At 40.2% G+C, this 21,151-nt stretch overlaps 1 protein-coding gene and 2 non-coding genes across 12 annotated transcripts in view; all 3 read right to left on the reverse strand.

Annotated features, from left to right (window-relative positions):
* CNOT1 (CCR4-NOT transcription complex subunit 1) overlaps nt 1-21,151 on the reverse strand; it is a 55,998-nt gene that overhangs the window by 19,291 nt on the left and 15,556 nt on the right. For 4 of the 10 annotated variants that reach the window (XM_032122210.1, XM_032122217.1, XM_032122212.1 and 1 more), the window contains exons 11-25: nt 19,833-20,003; nt 19,169-19,296; nt 17,984-18,224; nt 16,380-16,499; nt 15,188-15,310; nt 14,803-14,954; nt 10,202-10,352; nt 8,651-8,852; nt 8,049-8,195; nt 6,806-6,930; nt 5,708-5,994; nt 4,770-4,848; nt 3,306-3,536; nt 1,898-2,038; nt 1,033-1,212 (exon numbers count right to left, since the gene is read on the reverse strand). In XM_032122210.1, the coding sequence (XP_031978101.1) occupies nt 1,033-1,212; nt 1,898-2,038; nt 3,306-3,536; nt 4,770-4,848; nt 5,708-5,994; nt 6,806-6,930; nt 8,049-8,195; nt 8,651-8,852; nt 10,202-10,352; nt 14,803-14,954; nt 15,188-15,310; nt 16,380-16,499; nt 17,984-18,224; nt 19,169-19,296; nt 19,833-20,003 (2,478 nt within the window). The remainder of the gene's footprint in view (nt 1-1,032; nt 1,213-1,897; nt 2,039-3,305; nt 3,537-4,769; nt 4,849-5,707; nt 5,995-6,805; nt 6,931-8,048; nt 8,196-8,650; nt 8,853-10,201; nt 10,353-14,802; nt 14,955-15,187; nt 15,311-16,379; nt 16,500-17,983; nt 18,225-19,168; nt 19,297-19,832; nt 20,004-21,151) is intronic. The other 6 variants (XM_032122215.1, XM_032122220.1, XM_032122213.1 and 3 more) reach the window with 3 other exon arrangements.
* LOC116450173 lies at nt 388-526 on the reverse strand. The gene has a single exon (XR_004242704.1). It is a non-coding gene; the product is annotated as a small nucleolar RNA SNORA46 (small nucleolar RNA).
* On the reverse strand, nt 9,739-9,874 carry LOC116450175. Its single transcript, XR_004242706.1, has one exon. It is a non-coding gene; the product is annotated as a small nucleolar RNA SNORA50 (small nucleolar RNA).

A 21,151-nucleotide genomic window follows, 5' to 3' on the forward strand; every position in this document is an offset into this window, starting at 1 on the left:
ATAATCAGACTCCAAACCAAATCCAACAGCTGATCTGAATGAAGGCAAAATTTTAGAACATTAAGTTCTGAGCTTCAGTCACATTAGAGAGATACTTGAACAGCTTTCACTTCAAGGCAGCACCCTGCAAATCTGCACTGTAATGACTGCAACATTCCTTTCTTTAAAAGGATCAAAACAATGACGCTTTCCCAGACCTTACCTTCTGCTCTGCTGAGACTGTTACAACTACTCCCATAGCCAAGTGTAACTTGTGCTTCCTCTTAATGCCTCATCACAGACCTGAAGGCTACAGTTTAACCTTCCAGGGAAACCATTTCATTGTCATGTCAAAACATAAATCATGTCACCATGTCATAAATCATAAAACAAGTATTCTGCTGTTAGTTCTGTTCCTTAACTTCAGAGGAGCATCAGCTGAACAGAGCAAGATCAGCTGTATTCTCAAGAGCCAGGAGATGCTTTTGCACTACAGCGTAACCCATGGTGGTCAGGAAATTCCACCAACAGGTTTAAAAATAGTGCTTTCTTTACAAACTTGTTTCACCTGTTCATCACTTCTGGGCTACTGCTTCCTCCTCCTTCTCCCCTTCACATTATCTTAGCACTCTTAATAAATTTTGGCTTTTACACCCCCATTTTCTAAACACGCCCTTTCCCCCCCTATTCCTCTTGGACCAAAAGAACAGAGTGTGGTTTTCTTATCTTTCTACTTTTCTCCACACAAAACAACTAGACCGTAAGCAACTTTCCCCTGGGTTATAATTTGTAAATATCACACAAATTTGAAGTCCACCTACATAAATGAATTTAAATGCAAATTTGCCCTCCTGTTACACAATTTAAGTCTTTCATGTGTTACTAACTGAAAAGAATCCTAGTATTCACAAAGATAACCTGTAAGTCTAATGGTAAGCTAGAAAGTAGATTTTTGAATGATATTCTATATTTGAGGATCAGCAACACACAAGCAAATAGCATGAGGAGAACAGCACACTCCTGTGCTGCCTTTAGAAAACTTGCACTACTCACCTTGATGTTTCTGTAGGTTTCATTCAGAACCATTTTATTAAACTCTGGATTCTTAAGTGTGTCAAGGAAGTTTGAATATAAACTGTGAAAGTTAGGCTCAATACTGACTCTTTTCATCACAAGATACTGTGATACCCAAGGCATGAACTCTTCTTTCACTGTTTCCTTCAATTCTTCCACCTGTGGTCAAACCAAAGACAAAGCACATCACAGAACAGATGAGAAGATAATCAAAACATTCCAGGGTCAGGTCTGACCAACACACAGTATATGGTCAGTCAGTTGCTTCTAACACTAAGGTTGTTTTTCTACAAAAAAAAGATAAATATTTGAAATCAGTGTCTCATTATCCAAAGATCTGGTCACCCAGTAAGGACTCAAGCATGAAATCAGCAAGGCGTAACAATTCACCTCTCCTTCACTTCCCAGCTTTTTACCAGACAACTGGAAATAAATGTTGTCACCTTACAAGTTCAAGCCATCCATCCACGAGACAATAGCACAGATGGCAGCAGGACTGTACACCTCCCCTAGTTCAGAAAAATTCCCTTAATTTCTGCTTGAAATACCAGAGCTTAATCTTGCAACATATAACGGTACCCAATTCATTTATGATGTGAATGTTTATTCAAGATTAAGAACAGGTGTCTTTTACCCATCTCTCTTCTCCCTGGAAAATTTTATCTCCAAAGATGTTCAAGCAGAAAGTGCTGGAAACCATAATTTCTTTACAATGTGTTCCATCCTGAAGTTTTTAAAGTTAAAATTTTTTAGAAATATCATCAGCCCACACTTAAAAATGAATATATAAAAAAAACCATTAAGAGTATAAAAATTATTTTTACTAGCATTCTTTCATACTTGCCTTCTGTGTCATATTTGACTGAGACAGATTATTGAAGATGAAAGCAATTTTTTCCTGGACATTCTCTGGAGGTTCCACAATCCTCTCTGTTTGATCTGTTGCTACTAACAGCGTATCTATGTTGGTAGTATTAATGGAAGGCTGGAGGGAGAACAAAAAGTTAAGCGTAAACAATACCTAGAGGTGACATCAAAAGAAACTTTTGCTCTGTTCTGTCAAGCAAAAATAGAATTGAGCTTTATCAGGGGACATCTACTGTCTCAGATTCATTTTCAGCAGCACTCTAAAGGAGCCAAATGATTTCTATATTCTAAAAATGATGATCAATACTCAGCAGAAGAATGCTGCTGCACAAAAAGCCTCTACATGCACATATAATAGGTGCCACTGCAATGGCACCCTTTAGGCCTTTATGCCTGTGTACAATTATAGCTTGGAGAAAAAACACAGCAGCACTTAACACAACAGGGAGTCTCCAGGAGCACTTCAGTGCTGATTTGGGAAGGACCCAGAAGTTCATTCTGAGACAGCAAGTCAACTGAAGTCAACAGATTGTGATTCTGGTCCCTACAGCTGCAGGTCTGAACCCCAGGCCTTTAGCACCTGGTACACTGAGATTAAGGAAAAAGAAGAAGCAGTTTTAAGTATCAGTCCTGAGTGGAGTTTAAAATGGGAGAACAAACACCTCAAAGTAACAAGTTTCCACACGATGTAATCAGGTATGAAAGACATTAATAGCTACACTAAGAACTGTCCCCCCAAGTTTATTCACAACACTTGCAGCTGTGTTTGGCTTTTGCCTCCTTTACAGAGAACTATTCAAAGACAAAGGTCCCAAGCAGAAAGGCTCGACTTTCCAGTGCATCAGCCATCATACAGGAACAGCACTGCCCATCCTCGGCATACCGTGGGACCAAGTATGCCCCAAAACTTTCTGTGCAATAGCCACTTCTATCTGTCTGCCAACAGTGTAGTAACTCCAACAAGCCGTTCAGAGTTGTTTACACAAATGACCACATTTGTGAAAAACCTAATGCAGTTCTAACTACTGCGAGGTCAGATGGGTGCAGTAAGTGTTCTTAAGTCCCAAGCAGAATAGCAGCTGCCAAATATTTTAAGAGTCCTGTTGCAAGTCATTAACAGAAATTATGGTTCTGTAATTGTCTTGATAATTACAGCCCCAAGAACACATTTCAACTTGACCTCAAAGTAATTGGGTTGTTTAATGATGAAAAATGCCTTCTCTCTACAAAAATGTTGGGTCATATTTTAAAAGGTTACATGCTTTAAATCTAAAACTCACTGTTTGAAAATCTGTAGTACACAAATTAAAACAGATTTTGTCAGTCCAGAGCAGCAGCTGAACACCTGTGCCTCTCTGGGAAGGGCACAATGACACAATGCTCACCGGCACATCTTTCTTGAAGCTGACTCCAGTTGGTCGGGTGATTGTAATGGTTTTTGCAACGGTGGTGGTGGTTGAGGTGGTCACTATAGTGCTGACTTGGCCAGCAAGAGGAGCTTTTGCTGGAACCTGGGCCTGGGCCTGAGCCTGGGCAAGTGCAATACTTCCAGGGGTGGTGATTGAACCCTGCATCTTCACAGGAGGATCTCTGGATTGCTGTCCGTATTCTATGTACTAAAATAAGATGAACAAGCACATACAAAATTTCACATACAGCAACAGAACTATAGACTGATTTTTAGCAGGAGCACTATAAAGGTTTCTCAACACTCATTAAAATAATTGACATTCATGCCATAAAGGAATCTGCAAATACAACTGTATACCCTGATGAAGCACATCTTGTCACTATTGACTTTCTTACTGGAGAGGAACCTCTCTTCTACCTCTAGCCTCAACAAGCTGATGTCAAGCATCACAAGACCAAACATGTTAAAAATTTTACGGAGCACTACCTAAAAAAAACTCGATCCCTATCCCTCCAGGCCTGGAACAGCAGAATAAAAGAAGAGAAAGAGCCTAAAAGCAATATGTGAATATCAAGAAGCAGGCTACAAAACCAGGTAAGAGGTCTTCTGCAAGGACTCGAATAGCCATGTAGAATAGTCTGAACTCACCATTAATAAGCAAAACCACAGTTCTGAAAACAGCCAACTTTCAGATATTGCATCCTCTGAAATAGTTCCTTAGCAGTTTTCCCCCCGCTATACATTTCCCGAAACTGGAAACATCAGACTGTCATTTAAGGGATACAGCCTCAAAGCTGTTAGTGAAACCAAGACTGCTACTGGACTTTGCAGCTTCGGGTATGAGCCTCTACCTTAACGGTAGAGCTGAACATTTTTCCTTATTTAGCTCATGCTCTTCAGCTCTGCCACTGGGATTAGTTATTTCTACCAATAAAAGCACCTTCAAGGCAGATGCTATAGAATGAACACTGCTTTGGACAACAAGGTATTCCCATGGCTCTCATCAGACCTTCAGGAAAGAAATTTTTCCTGGACTATTTTATCAGGTCAAAGTATGGAACTGTATAAACCCAGCTGAATGACCTCTATTTTAGAGTAAAACTCCAAATCTTTAAGGGAGTGGAATATGAATCCACCGAGGCACTTCAAAACCTTCATGCATGGACAAGTGCATCAGTTGATCATGCAGTTACATTCAGGTAGCTATTTCAACATAAGCAACCCGAACAGATTTATGGAAACAGGAAAGGCACCAGAGAGGCACCTTCACCTGCCTACCCTGCCCCAGAGAAAAACCTTTAAGAAAAGGCATTTGATTCTGTGGATGTACATGGTCTAAAATAATGACAGACGAGACTGCATTTCCAAAGGAAAACAGAAATTTTCTCTAAAGAATTTAACATCATAGAAAGTTAGTGTTGCTTACAGACACACTCACCTCCTGTAAATGATGCGGGAACTGTATAAAGTGACTAATAGAAGCCAAGTGCTGACAATACTGGGGATAGTCCTTCAATCTGTCAGACAGAACACGCATTAGTCAGAAGCATAAGCCCACATCAGAAACAGTATTACAAAGAAACAAGTATCAGGTATGCCATTCCCATACTGCACCACAGAATACTTCTGGAATCCTTACAGCAGCTATTCTATGAACAAAGCATTTCCTACAAAATACTTTTTTGTTGCAAAATCTATTTAAAATGAATTAATTTAACATTAAAGCACAAGATTTATTCACAGCAACTCATCTTTTCCCACATCTCTATACTTCTGACCTGGTACACAACTGCATTTATATTCAGTGTTTGCAACAAGATTACTGGATAAGTAATTTGTAGTCTGGCTCAGTGCATTTTAAATAGCAAACCAGAGCACACCTCACACCCAGAATCTCCATCTGCAATTCATTAAAAGTTTTGAGAAAGAACTCTTTGAGATTATTTAGCTATACTTGAGATTTCTGTGTAAAAGTGAAGTTCCAGAGCTTAGTTCCTAGTCAGTCCTTCAGTAATGAACAGTGTAAATGGCACTCCACTGGAAAGCACCTCTGAAGAGTAACTACATTTACCCCACTTCTAACAAGCTGTTAGTTACTTCATCTAACTCAACACTTCAATGATTTTTATAGAGTCTAAGTAGTTTCAGCATCTCAGTTTGTCCCACATTTATACAGGTACCACACTGAGCATTTTAATTTAGAAAGGTTACCCTTTAACTAGCACATTCACTCATGTTGTTTCAGTTCTTTTTCAGCGTATCTTTGAAGAATTCCCAAAGTTGAGATGTGCAATCTTGTACTGCATGATCAGAGCAGGTTCAAGGTTCACAAGACAACACAGGCACTATTAGAAGTGTACCAAAACCCATACTCACCTATTTTTAAATCTATCTAGTGCAGCAATACCAAAATAGTACATTTTGGATGCAAAAGGCTTTCGTAGGGCTTCAAGAACATAGCGCAGGGCCAGGCCCAATGCCATATAAGTAACCAGTCCTTTCTCTATTATGCCCCCGAAGAGACAGGCTGTTATGTGCAGCTCTTTATCTGGGTACTGGGGAAAGAAACGATATTCCTCAAACAAGTTCCTCAGCATGCAGTTAAACACTTCTCGTTCCCGTTTAATGTTGGAGTCCTTAAACCTCTGCAGCATTTCCAAGACCTGCAAAGAAATTGGAAACTGTTACCAACAGATTTGCTTTATTTCAGCCCTTTCCCATCTTCATGTTTTGTGAGTGTTTGCAACTACTAAGGTATGTTGTGCTACCACAAGTTGAACTGCAAAGTAACTGCTTCATTTTAGCCAGCAGACAGACACTACATCACTACAATGAGCTTCCTCTTCAGACTTTAGTTCTCCTTTAAGTGACTGTCTTCACACAAAACTTTTTTGTGACCGCCTACTCCATTACTTTCAAATTAGGAAAAAGAAAATAATGTTGTGTCTTCCATAATTTATAAACATGCAAATATATTAAAGTAAATTTGAAGTACTTCAAAGAGTAAGTACATCAGACCAATAATTACTCTCATAGAGACTAACAAAAATAATTATCAAAAGCTCAGAAGGTAGAACTTGGGACACATATATCTGGATCTTGTAGTCATTTTTACATAGTTTAAAACAAAATACATTTATTATAATTTATACAGACTATTTAAAGGCACTCTTTAACACTTATATTCAACACAAAAGCTTCCACACTACACTGAATCCTTCCCACTTCACAGCATTTTCGGAGTGTTAATTAGACATCTAAAGTCTTCAGTCCAGAGAAGTCAAAGCTGAATGTAATGATCAACTGCAAGTTTACTGTGAAAACAACTTCAACCAAACAAAAAGCAACGCTGCTAGCATCTACCCGGATCCCTTTATTATTTCCCACTGAAACTAATACAAGAAGGAATAATTATGATCAACTTTATTCCAAGTCTCTGGACAGGTGCTGTAACTGCTACAGAAGGGAACTCACCTCATCCACAGACATGGTTGGGTGTGGTGGATGGTTGTAAATACGCTGGAAGTAGCTGTTTGCCTCATCATCTATTTCTTTGCTAAAGTGCTGATTAGCCTCTGGCCACACCTGAGATAAGTCAGCTGTTAAAAAAAGGGAACAGGTATCACACTCAGGACAACTTCAGACAGTCAGGATTTCATCTAGTCCTTTTCAACTCTTCACCAATCTCTACAGAACCGCTAATTCTTCTGAAGAGAGGGATATTTAACCTTTCCAGTAGACAGGAATTACTATTTTAAAATCTGTTTTCAATATGCTATATTTATTCCAAAAACTGCATCCTAAGATAGCATTAACCTCACATTGCTATACTTGTAGAACCCACTGTATCCCAAGCTAACCTCAACTGACAACTAAATAACTGAACACAGAACAGACTAGAATAAGGCATGCTACACAACACTAACATGCACACAAACTTGCACACAAACTTTCAGGCCAGCCAGTGAGCTTCCAGCAAGTTTATATTGAATGTTCAAGACCCAAAATATAAACCAATGGTGATTACAGCCACCTCCACTGTACATCTGTAGAGATAGGTAACTTTGCTGTTATTGCATATGGCTTCTTTGATAGCTCTTCCGTAACAGCAATGCGGAAGGTTTAGCGTATGGCTGTGCTTCCTGACCATTTGACTGCTTCAACATCTCACTGTGAGCATGCTGCAGAGGCATAAATGAGTTAAGGATAATGGCTTAGTGTTAGGAACCAAATCATTCCTTTCAAAAACTACCTTCCCACCAACTTTTGTTAGTCTGATTTGTATCCAATGTTGCAGTCTATTTCACTGCTTCACCTGTCAAGTTCTCTGCTGCAATAGGACCTTACCCAGGTTTAACCTTGTTACAAACTAAACAAAAAACACCCTGGTACCAGACGCATACAATTCTCGGTCAAGAGCAGGACAACAATTTTTGTTCAAAACACAGCACAGCAGATAAAGGACAGAAACACATATTCATGCAAATCCATAACACATTTTTATGCTAGCAGGTCTTTTTTACCCCCCCCCCACCCCGGCCACTTGGCAAACTTTTAGGATACAAGCTTAGAAGCACCTTTTTCAGACTAATATAATAATACAAGAGCCACACTTCTAACATTTACCACCTACAGATCCAAGCTTCCCCTGAAGGAAACACAGATTAATTGCAGACCACAGTCACACTTCACAGCCACAGACAACACTACCACTTACAAGGTTTCATCTTACTCTGCTGGAATGTAGGCTGGTTCAGTCCAGATGTGCTCAGCTTCCTTTGCACGAATGGGTCATTGTTCACCGCAGGAAGGCCCAGGGCTCCAGTTCCTATGCCAGTCAGGCTACCCGTAGTAAGACCACCTACTGAAAAACAAACAACTGGTCATCTCAGTTGCATCCTCACAGTACCCACTTACCACTTTTCCTAACACTTGTCATTTCCAAGAACTCAGAGCTTTATAGCCTCATTGCTAATATCAAGCAGTTTTAACATAAGCAGTTCATCATCTCTGTCCCAACCTAAAATAATGCTGCTATATTTGTCAAAACACTCATCCTCTTGACTCAAACTTTTTACCTATTGCAGCTGCAACACTCTGAAGTGCTGTTTCAGCAATGACCCAGGAGTGAAGACTGTGTAACTCCCTCCCATACGACACAGCTGTTTGTCCAGTGTGACTTCTCACCCTTAAAGGGAAGGAAGCACCTAACCCACCCTTAGGGGTTGGGCTGTAACATTCAGTATTTCCAACCACAGCAAAAACAGTGCCTTAGCTCTGCCCTGTCAAAAACAAACCACTCCACTCAAATAGCAGTACCTGGAAGCTGTGAAGAGAGTCCTCCGATGCCACTGAAACCGGTTGTCTGGTTTTGGGTGGAAAGAGGTGGGAATGCTTTTGCTGGTGACTGAGGAGTACTGAATGCAGAGCCCAAGTTTGGAGGGAAGCCTTGCATGCTCTGCGTGTGAGGAGCAGCTGAGCCACCTAAACTGAGAGAGGCCATTCCTGCAAGCGAGTCGATCTGAATGAAGAAAGGAAGATTATACAGACATCCATAAACCACAATCCAGCTGATTTTTGGCATGTTTTCTACAAAGACAGCTACGTATCAAAACATTCCTGAGAAAAGCTCTTCTGCATGGTTACTGTAAATTCTGAAGTCATCCAGGTAACCCCAAAAGATTAGTTTGTCTACAGAATGCACTTTTATTTTTCTTCGACAATCCCATGAAACCCTATTCTCTCACAGGTTTTACAGAAAGGCTGATTGTTCCATAGTCTGTAGTTAAGTGTAACACAGCAGTAAATGCTTACAATAAGCAGCATTTACTTCTACTTGCAGATTTTTGTACTAGCGTAGTTTATGCTCTGCAGTTTGCAACCTCAGACCTCACCTCGAGACTTACAAAGCTATTTCATTTCAAACTTAAAAGTATTTTTGACTCTCTGAAGGACCCTACTATGCCCACTTTTCACAGCTAAATACCTGAATGAAGTCTTCAGAAAAAGCATTAAGACCTGGTTCATGAATAGGAGGGAAGGCACAATACAGGCTGCCAAAGCAGTAAGTTAAGGAACTGACTAGGAACAGCAGAAAATGGTGTTATCTACCCAGAAGACAGCATGACTACAGACTAGAAACTGCTGCTGTTTGTTCATATGAGTTATTTATCATGGCTACATATTTGTAGCAGGTTGCCAAGGTATTTGGAAACCACTCTGTGCATTTAGTTTACATAATCTACTGACAATTCAGTCATTCTTAAATGCTGAATTGCCACTATTTCATGTGAAATACTTTTCACCACTTAAAAATCTGCCATTGAATGTAACGGCTAGAAGCAAAACCTGTCTGTAATGTGTTGCTCCCAGAGGAGGAAGGGATGATGAGTGGCAGGGATTAACTGAAATGTACCTTGTTTTTAAAAGAGCAGTTCAGTTGAGAGCTGAAGAGCCCCAGTTATAACAAGTCCTTATGCTCTAGCACTGTGGCTTGGCCCGTGAAGCTACAAACAAGACACATCAGGTTCAAAGGCAGTGCTTAATTCTCAGAAGTCCTAGTAAATTTTAGCACTTTAAAAGAAAGCCTGTTATTTTAAATAAACCAAATATCTGTCCCTCCTCAGTGCTCCCATCCTATAATACTTCACAGTTACTTCTTACAGACATCAGTGAAGTGAAAGACAGTTCTAAACTACATCCCTCAGACATTATTCTCTAGTTACAAGCAAGTTATCCAGACATGCAAGCACAAAACTACGTGAGCCAGATGATGTTTGACTTAGTCCTGCAGAAAGAGCTCAACTAGTACAGCAGAACTAGCACTAAACCAACACCACCTTCCGAAAATGCAGCATGGGATTGCTCTACCTGCACAGGAGAGATGGCATCCAAGCTGCTCGCGCTGGGCGGGCGTCCTTTGGGCATGACTCCAGGTGGGGGCTGTCGAGCCTTGTTCATGACATTACTGCAGTTTGCTACCATGGTGAGGATCGTCTCTGACAGCTCCTGAGAAACACTCCTGGGACACAGAAGCATGACAGTGAGCCATGTAACATTCATGAAAATAAGGCCCCTAACTTTATTTGATTTTCCTAGAGAAATTGAGGCCACATTTCACAAAAAGTAGCTGCGAAACAACCCCAGCAGAAGCTACATTTTGTTATTTGCAAAACTTGCCTTAGATCATCTCCCAAGAGAAACAGCTATATTGAAATAGAAAAGTTTAAACTGTAGCTCTAAAACAACCTCCAGTAGACTATTCCTTTGTTTCCGATGATTCAAATACTCCTTTACAGTTACCCCAGCAAGTAAGGATTTACAGAAGGCTGGGATATGTACCTGGCTCCAACAGCTCTTGGAAGAGCCTTTGTCTTCTGTTGTCCATATTATGGGCTATATACAGCTTAGCCTCATGAATTAAAACACAAATAGTGATGCTGTGATCCCTTGGTCAAATCTGCTCCTCAAGGCTCCATCCTGCACCCAAACTTCACACCATTTATGGTTATTCTCGTTCTGAATCTCATTACACTCAAGTTTCTCTAAAAGCTGAGATACATGGGCTATGTACTCACAGACAGAAAAAGAGAGGTAAATACCACCACCTGCTTCACTAAAACTCATCTGTCTACAAACTGAAAGCCGTGCTTCACACACAGGCACTAAACCCAAACAGAGACAGGAAACTTAACTATCCAAGGAAGATATAATCAAAAAACATCAGAAAATTCAAACTTAGGCACAAAGTCATTGCACAACCCAGAGCAGTCAGTACCTCTTTCCAAAGTGTTCCATGTCTGACAGCCAGGTTCCGTAACTGGAAGGAAAGCCAGCTCTGCTGCTGACTTACCTAACCACAGACATAATAACAGAACACTAACATTTTCCTTTTGGAAAAAACCAGCCAATTATTTATGCTTTCCTGAACTTTAGTTCTACCTTTTTGGTGAGCACAGCTAAAGCTGCAGATTCCTTCCTGTAATGGGTGCAACTATCCTAACAGCTTTGTTATTCTGTTAACCTTATCTGAAGATTCCTCATTTCAACTCAATTTTTTCACAAGCTTTTACTACTCAACTCTTGGAATGAGGGGAAAAAGAACAAAGGAACTATCCTGGTGATTAAGGCAGAAGAATTGAAGATTAGCCTTCAGCTTTGGCAGGTATTCCATTATAGGATACAAAGAATTAGTTAAGGGCTTCCAGCTGTTCTCCAAAGCCAGCGATACACTATGCAGTGTGGGAAAATCCCACCCATGAGAGATGGGAATCCGGGGAGGTATCATGGGTGACCAGGTTTCTGTACAGGGCAAGGAACATGTTAATGACTGTTTCACAAGCTAGATCCTTTACACTCTTAACATCCTCTCATCAGAGCCTTGTGTCAATGATTTCAAAAGAAATGGGCTTGGGGGAATGTATGAAAATGCAATCAGAAATCTACCTTCAAAAAACCTCAAACAGATTTTTTTTTCAGAAAGCACAACCAGACCTGAAGACAGAGCTCTGAGCATGGCACACATTAGATTCAGTATCTACGGTATGTATCTGCCCTCACCCCATTGCCACAGTCTCAGAAATCTCAACATTTAAATGTATGTATGACCAATTGACACGCACCACAGGATTTCTTCTGATGCAGGAGGCATTTCAAGACCATACAGCACTTCAGTTAGCCATGGAATGGGTTGGGACTGTAGAGCACAGTTCACATGTGGTTACCAACCTCAGTCTTGTGCCCTCCTCCTTTTTGGGGGGTTAAATTTGCAGTCTTTATGCTTAAATACTACAGCATGCTTTTGCAAAACAAATTCCAACCTGCTGTAGATAGATAATATGGCAGCCTAGAAGAGGACAAATACAGACTTACAATCCTAGAGTTTGATATTTATGGTGACTGGTTAGGCCATTTGTGCTTTGGAGAGAACCACTCATGTTTTGTCCCACCATCTAGGCAGACTGAAGGTTAACTTTTTTATCATGTCAAGGGGCACACTGCTGTATCAAGTTGCAAACATCACAGTATTTTTAGACAGCAAAGAACCACAGGTTTTCTAAAAAAAAAAAAAAAACCAAACCAACCAACCAACCAAAAAATCCAACAAAAACAAAACCCACAAAAACCCCAGTCTGCATTTGAGGCAAATTAAGGTGGTGAGCTGAGAGCCAGGGACCAGAGTCTAGAGTAACAAAACTGTCACTGTAAGGAAGTCCCAGCTTGCTGGAATCACATGTTCATTTCTCTTACTCTTTTTTACCCCAAAACACTTTCTTAAAAAGCAGGAACAAGCCTTTTAATTCCTGAGGCATAGGTACACAAAAGCCTCTTCCCTGCTTGAGACAGGGACTGAGAAGAAAAGACCATTCCCCACACTGACACACTTGGACTGTGCAGGACATGACTGTGTGGAGAAGGCACTGCTGCCCCTCTCAACTCACTGCAGCTCCACAAGGGAAGGACTTCTAATAAGCAGTTTGTTAATAAATTACATGGTTGGCCAGCCTGTGGTGCCTGCAACCAAGCCTGACTTCATTGTAAAAACACTCAGTAATAAAGGAAGACTTATTTCTTTTTGAAGACTCACTGTTACATGATGCCACAACTGCAGTGCTCACCACCGATAAACAAGCTGCACCAAAAATAAGTCTCAGAACATGCAGGGACCTGATGGCTAAAAAAAAAGTATCTCCCAGGTCACAAAACAAGACAAGAACTAACTACAGCCTAATTAAAGAGCAGGCTCCTAAATCAACAGATTTAGGAGATGGCAGGCTTCAGCTAGTCAAGTGCAACTACCCTCCCAGATGTACTTAATATTTCCTGTGATTTTAACCTTCTAGTCTTTACAATGCCTGCTTCCATTCATGACTGAAACCTAAGCTAATCAAAGCAACTGCTTCATGAAAGACATCCAAGCTTTTTCCTTCTAAAGCTCAAAGAGAATAACTAACAGAAAATGACTGCAAGTAGGTCACATTCTTGTATAAAGGGGAATAAAAGTAGCTATAAAAAGAAACTAAAGGCTGTGAGAATTGTGCCAGTAGAGAACTAGTGGTGTTTGGAATTAATGGAATAAATAAAACTTGGTAACGCATTAAAATTCAGAACACAATGACATTAGATGCAATTCAAATCCACAGTTAACTATTAAACTTCTAAAACACAGACACTGCAGCATGCAAAATAAGGAATATAAGCTCATTTGTGAATGACAGTCTCAAAAGATTCACTTTGACCTGAAAATTAAGAGCTATCTCTTCAGACCAAGACATGTGCTAGACCATTATATTTCAAAAACAGTATTCCAACAGCATTTGAACTTCAATTGCACAGGTTCCAGCAGAAAACAGGAGAATCCTTTCTCCTAAAATCTTACAGGTACCTCCAATTCCCTTTCGGTTCCAATACTCATTGCGACCAACTCTACATTGGTACTAATTTCCTACTATCTACATGAGAGCCATGAATCATCCCGGGTACCTTTAAAGATAAGAAGCATCTCTTTCAAGACCACGCTGACTAAGCCAAAGGACACAGCATAAGCCTCAGATTAGGTAACACACACTTGGACATGCCAGCCTCATTTGGTGCCAAAATGTAGCAGCAAAACAAGCCTCATCTCCAGCTTCCAGTCACTCTGGCTTGCACATTGCACTAAGCTGCCTCTCGTTACCTCTGAAATACTGCCACAGTTCAATACCAGCTTGATCTGACACTGTTAAGAAACAACACCACAAACGTTTTACAATTTTTAGTCATATTTACTATGTGTGTACATAGCATTTAAAGACTGATTTGTCCAACTTCAGTTTCCATCAGCCCTCCTGTATTCCACCCCTCCCTCTAGCAGCTCTCAAACCCAAACCATTTTCTTTTGACTTCAGCTAAACAATCTGATCTGCAAAAGATGTTCAATATTTTCCATCTTTGACTACTTTGAGTCTCTCTCAAAGACAACAGAAGTTACACACATCTAGTTTCAGTCTCAATTACACTACAATCACCACTCCCCACTTTTCTCATACACATAAGGACAGCAGGAGCCCTTTGTGCCAGAGCAGTCACCATGCAGAAACATGTGGTTAACACAATCACAAAATCCTTTAAAAAGCCACTGTTTTCCACGATGCTGTCCCATTCTGTAGCCATGGCCTGGATTCCTCAGTCTGAATTACAGCCCAATATCTAGTCATTACCAACCGAGAATGTGACTAACCAGACAGCCTCCAGTCACCAACATCAGCTCACCTGTTTGATGATAAAGACAAGAATACTCAATCAAGCTCTTGCGATCTAGCCTACAAGATGCTTCAATGCAAAATTAAATGTACTACTGCACCTATCCCTGCAAGTTTATACACTCTCACTAACCCTATTCTCCCTGTGAAATTCCAAGCCAGCTGTGACCACGTGCCAGAAAGCAAGCTGCAAACTGATTACACATTCAGCCTAAGCAATATAATCCTTACCCAGCACAAGCTTGCAGACAGGCCAACATAGTCGCCAAGGTTTCTGGAGGAAGCTGAGCACTTTTGGGCTGATCCTTCTCTGGAGCAAGGCCACCCAGGATAGATGGACATCTTCTCTTTAAGAAAGTCATACAGGCCTGGATGAAAGGTTCCTGAGGAAAAAAATGTTATCTTAATCTCCCAAATCACATCCAAGACACTATTTCAAACTTGGCAATTGCACCATAGAAAGAATCGCACTAAGCTACTATAGTTCAGTGAAAACATTGAACTATTAGACCATGGACACTTTCAACAACTTTAAAGCTACTTATAAAATTGTTAAAGTGACTTAAGTTAGTCACTGATAAGAGTGCAAAAATAAAGAAAAAAAATCCTGCTTTACCCCATGCTCCCGAATTTTATCTGTGAGCCATTTGTCAAGTTTGAGGTATTCCCGTCGAGAGGCAAGTGCAGCAAGGTCAATAACAAAGGCAAATGGAGTACCATTTAGCAGCATTGACAAGGCCTAAAGAAAGAAAATCAGAAGACTACTAGTGAAGACACACAGATACCCCTTCTCCTTTTTCTTTCTAGCTCCCATACATGTTTTAGTAAAGAAGTCTTATTATGACATGCTGCTATGCTTTCTTTGTCAACAAAGATTGGTACTGTCAACTTCACTTATAGCTTGCTTGTGAGACAAGTAAGCAAGAGCTCTGATTCGAAATCATGACTTCACCTTCTTTGAAGCGACCTTGTGCTGACAGCTTAAATTCCTCTGTGATATGACAAACCACCAGCAAGTGGTCAAGAGCTACCAAACTGATATTGCTACAAAATTAAGCAGAAGAGCCTAGCATCTCCCTGTGAACAGACCTCAGCCACTTCAGAGATACTCAAAATATATCTGCTCCAACAGGTCATCTCTGAACACTGTAATTGCTACAACAAAACTGACTTCAAGCAGCAGCTGGTGCTCTTGCACTTTGAGACACCCAATTATTTTGCATCTATCTTTAGGAAGCAATAAAGGCCTCAAAGAAGTTAGTCACAACTTCCAGTTTTTTGTCAGTGTGTAAAAAATAAGAAGTAGTAGCATTCTCAAGAAATCCCCATTCCATTATGTTTAGCAGCACCACCTTCACACAAACATCTGACAGATATTGTATACATTCTCATTTCAATAATATTCAAGGTTAAAACAGTCAAAGCTCCTCCTGGATTCACACTACATTCACACAGCAAGCAGTTCTGTTGTGCTGCTTCCCAAGGTACTTGTCAGCTAAGCCATGATAACCAACCCCACTGCAAATACCAAGTAAAATGTCTTGGGCTCACAACAGGACAGGCTGGAAGCATCTGTAGTCAGATACCACAACTCAGCTGAAGAATACTTTTATGTCACATAAACACAGGTGGTTTTTTTTTTTTTTTTTTTTAAGATATGGGACAGCAGCCACAAATGCATTCAGACATGCTTAAACAGTGTAATCCTTACTAAATTAGTCTAAGTTAAGCTTAGTGTTCATTAAAAGATGAGCAGGTCTGCATCAGACACCAGACAAAAAATAATGGCAGTATTTTGCAAAACTCACCTTCAAGTCTTGCGCCACATCAAGAATGCGTGACAATTTAGCCTGGTCATACTGCTCCCCTCTCATGTACCATTCTGCCATGGCATGCATGATAAGCTGACGAATTGAAGGAGACTGACCCTGAGGAGAATTAAATTAGGATTGTACTTCATGATTCTAGGAATAGGATCAATTATGTGAACATTAAACAGGATATTTCACAACTAAAAAGCTTAACATACAAACATATTTACTATTTAGCTTCAGAACTTGCTTCTGATTTGAGCTCCTCCTATGCAAAAATAAACTATCCAGGAGCTACAAGAAAAGGATGTAGCATGACTGCAAATGGTAGATACGTACATCCCCATCTCTTTCCTACCACTGTCCAGGACCAATTCCTCTCTATTGTAGACTAATTGCTTTACACTACATAAACATTTACAAAATGTTACACCTGACATGATGTCCTGAAGTGAAAATTCAGTATCACGTCTTAAAAAGAAAAACATGGTATCTAGATCTTTACTCACAGAGGGGTAATTTTAAACTACAACACAAGTAAGATTTTTATGGCAGCAAGGGTTTTTGCTTAAAGGAAAAGTAAAACACCCTTATGTCATGGAATGGCTCCATGTCCCACGGCAATCATCCTTCAGTGCCCTGATCTGAGACCTACCCTGTGGAAAAATTGCCTTTTCTGCCATTTCAAGACCTCATGCAAAAAGCATCTCACTTCTACCCCTCATCCTTCAATTTAAAGACTTCCATCAGGAAAATATGAAATGCATGACCATTCATAGCATGACCTCATAGGTCAAGCTTCTTGCCATTAACTCTACTCTAGATGAACAGGGAAACTTGTTTGCTAAAGCAGATTCCCTCTGACCCCAGAGGCTTCCTCTGCTTTAAATTTCTTATGACTTCTCTTTGTTTAACTACCAGTGCACACAATGATGAAGGCCACACCAAACAAAACATCCATTAGATGTATGGGATTTACATACACAGCTACCATTATCCCTACATGGAAGCTCTCCTTGAAAAAGCTCAGCAGCCAGTCCCGAGTTTTCAGAAAACACCCAGACTCTGAAAACTTATGGTGCAGGTAGTTTCTTTATGCCTAGAACAGCCTTCATCGTTTTGGCAAGTACAAAGGAGACTATTTTGGTTTAAACCTTTTCACCTCTTACTACTTCAGGTTTTTACACTTCAAATGTGTGAGGCTGAGAGTTGAGGGGGCAGGGTGGGTGATGTTGTTGCGAGGTTTTTCATGGTTTCTTTTGTTGGGTTGTTTGGTTTTGCATTTTTTTCCTTTTTTTTTTTTAAATAAAGCTGTGGTCAACTTTGTTTAAAGCTAAGGTTTAAAAAAGTCAGACTTAACTTGGATCTCTCTACTTTTCCAGGAATATTTTCTCAGTGAATATTATTGAAAACCAAACTGCAACAGTTTGCTTCAAGTCAGGGAAGAGACATCCCATTACTCTGCTTGAACCACGGATCATTTACCTCTTGGGTTTTAAACTGACCAGTTCATAAACCAATACAAACATTGTTGTTTTAACTGTTCAATCCATTTAACAAGCTTTTAAGTTACAGGAGCAAACTACAGTGAAAATACTTACCTGTCCATGCCATGCATAGTGCAAAATGATGGCTGAGTTGGGATGGTTGCCAAGGAAAATCGGCATGAGCGTGGAGATGAGTTCATGGCGCAAGGTATGCCAGGAGGTGTTGATCTGCAATAAGGCCAATACCAGCATATCCGGGCAATGCTTGATAGGAAAACTGAAGAGCTGCTTAACCTGTTCATACTGCCCCACTTCTGCCAATCGTAACAGAGACTCTATCAAATCCAGGCTCTTCCTAACAAAAGAGAAAAAAAACCAAATAGACAACCCCCACAAAGTTACCAAGCAGCAAGTTTACAGGATCCTGTATTCCGGTATCTTATAGCAACAACTGTAAGGACATATAAAGCAACACCCACTGCAAACAACCTGACACTGCAGCTCTTATGTACAATTAAGGCTGCGAGAAACCATGAAAAATAACTGAAGAGCTTAAGAGCTCCTGACTGTTAGGGAGGAGAGATAACTGAAAGCTGATGTTGAAGAAACTTGGCTTGGGGTGGGTCACTTGGATAATTTAACTTGAAATGTACTTTTTAAAACACCTCAAAGTCCCCAGTTGTGAAAGTTAGTGAAGATACTCTACTTGTTTTGCCTGCTTTATAGACAAGTGAGCATTGCCAATTTACTTGTATTCCTCATCCTTCAATTCCCTATTCTGGGTCATATAATTGAGAAAGAAGCAAGTATCTTTACTGAAGTAAGGTACATGGCTATACTAAAAAAGGGGTGTAAAGGTCAGCTCAGAAAGTCACACCAGTCAGCTTTATGCTGTAACTCACCAATAGCCACATACATTTACTAATTAAATTTTAGGACTTCTTTCATACAAGTAGAGCAAGTTTCTCTAATCACCCTGGGAAAGAGATTTAAATTTCAAACCACCTCTTCTATCCCCTCCTTTCAGCTTGCAGGATACGCCAAAACACATCAGCAGAAACTCTCCAAACAAGCTGAAGACTACAACAAAAGCAAGGTATTATGGAAGTACACCGGAACTTCTGACATGGTGAATAGTTTCACCAATCAAACACGTCACAAATACTAATGGCTGATCTACTACTGGTATGTACACAGCTACAATAAATCTGGCTGCATGAAAATAAAGCCACCTTTGACCAGACAACTAATCTTACTCTAACTCTATGTATGAAAAGCAGTTGAGAGCAGGTTTATTACCATGTAGCAATTTCTCGATTGTCATCCTCTGGTGGTGCTTTCAGGATGTCTGTGGCAACAGTATGGCAAGGGTAGTCAGCAAAACAGAAGATGTCAGGGTTTATGAGGGAATGTTGGATGAAGGAGAGCTGGAGTAAAAAAAGATGTCAAAAGTAGTTTAGATACTAGAGTTTCAGGGTCCTCCCACTTTATCAAGTGCCAAATTTTTGATAATGATACAAATCAACTAAGCAGCAGGGATGAGCCAGGCTTCACTGTGTGTTTTACGCAAGACTGAATCTCACACTTCTAGAATTTGAGCATGACTGATTACAGACGTGCTGAGGGTACTTGTTTGCACAAAGCTGAGGCCATTCTGTGTAACCAGGTAAGCATCCCAGGGCACTGCCATGCAGCAGCAGTTATATGCTGAGCTGCACTACACACCAGAACTCTGCTGAGGTCAAAGGTATGGTCACAGTGCACAGCAAGTAACCATGTCCCACACAATGCAGTCAATTACACACTGTACTTCTGTAATACACTTGAGGCTTGTGCCTTACAGGCCAAGGTCTCAAATGTGGATTATCTAAACACTCACAGTACTGATCTCCATTTATCATTCAAGAAATTCAGGAACTTCTCAAATATTCTACAGATAGAGCAAACACGTTGGTAAACTCACCTGGCCCTCTGCATGCTTCCAAGGTCTGTATATGGCATTAACTGGAAAAACCTCCATTCCCAGCCCTCTCTGGATGCCAAAGACTACAATATGCAGGCCCTTGCTATCACGAATCTGAAATCCTGGATGGTCCAATTCGTACGTTACTACTTTGAAGTCCAGGCTAGGGTTCTGCAACCAGACAAACAAGGGTTGTCAGCCCTGCACATTACAATCTTCAGTACTGTCATGAAAGAACCCCTCTTCAGCAGTACTGTATCCAGCTTAACATGCACCTAAGTTTTAGTTGAAAGCAAGGGTTTTGTTTTAAAAAGAGATGTATTTACATGGTGAATGTGAGAATTCGATGCAAGTTAATGTTTTAAACTACCCTAGAAACTGCACTCCCCAGCACTACAGTAGCTGTGTATCCTTCCAAACATTTCATTAACAAGTCTTTAAAAACCCCAAACATATTATCCTTTCTTAGCATACTAACTTATTCCTTTCCTAGGCTTCCACACCCTCTAAAAAAGGCAGAAGGGTCTGACCTGCTGGCAAGCAGAACTTGCTCCTCCTTTTGCAAAAGAAACGCCAAGTCCTTATAAAGCACCTACTGTATTTTCAGGAACAGTGTGAAACAATACTGATGAGAGAGCTTGGAGGGAACTGTGGCCATTATGTAACACAGACCACTCTTTTCAGAGACAGGTGAGCACCAGAGACAAAACTATTTTATGGCCCAAGTTTCAGAAAAACAAAACAGTGACTTCTCCATACATTAGAGGGAACATACAGAAAAAATCCCACCCAGTGTAAGGCAAGCAAAGGAAATGGTATTCATGTTTAACTGAATACATGACAAAAATCACTGCTTATACAGTGGAGGAAAACCTTTCCTATTTCTATAGTGTCATCATACCTAAAAAGCAATAAACAAGAGTTTTGGAATGAGCAGCTATAAAAATACTTTCATTTCATTTTCATCACTAATGCCTACAGTAAGACATTTTCCAAAACAAGGCTGATGCACAAAACTTTACACTGTCAGAAATACACTGAAACACAAAAACCCTCAGAGAACATATGCTGGAGTATACAGGAGCAGTGTGGAATGAACCTCAAACTACACCCACATTACTAATTCAAGTAGCTTCTATTTCTCAGAATTCCTCAAAATTTTCTTGTTCATGAAGAAAAAAACCCCAAGCATTTAAGTACAGTTACATTACAGAGATTCAAAGTTATTCAGGCTGTTGGGAGCTTAAAAAGGTTTATAATCACACTGAGATATGCCCTGCTTTCTCCACATAAAAGACCAAGATGCTCTCAAGACTTAC

This window comes from Corvus moneduloides, chromosome 12 (assembly GCF_009650955.1).
Source record: "Corvus moneduloides isolate bCorMon1 chromosome 12, bCorMon1.pri, whole genome shotgun sequence".
Lineage (NCBI taxonomy): Eukaryota > Metazoa > Chordata > Aves > Passeriformes > Corvidae > Corvus > Corvus moneduloides.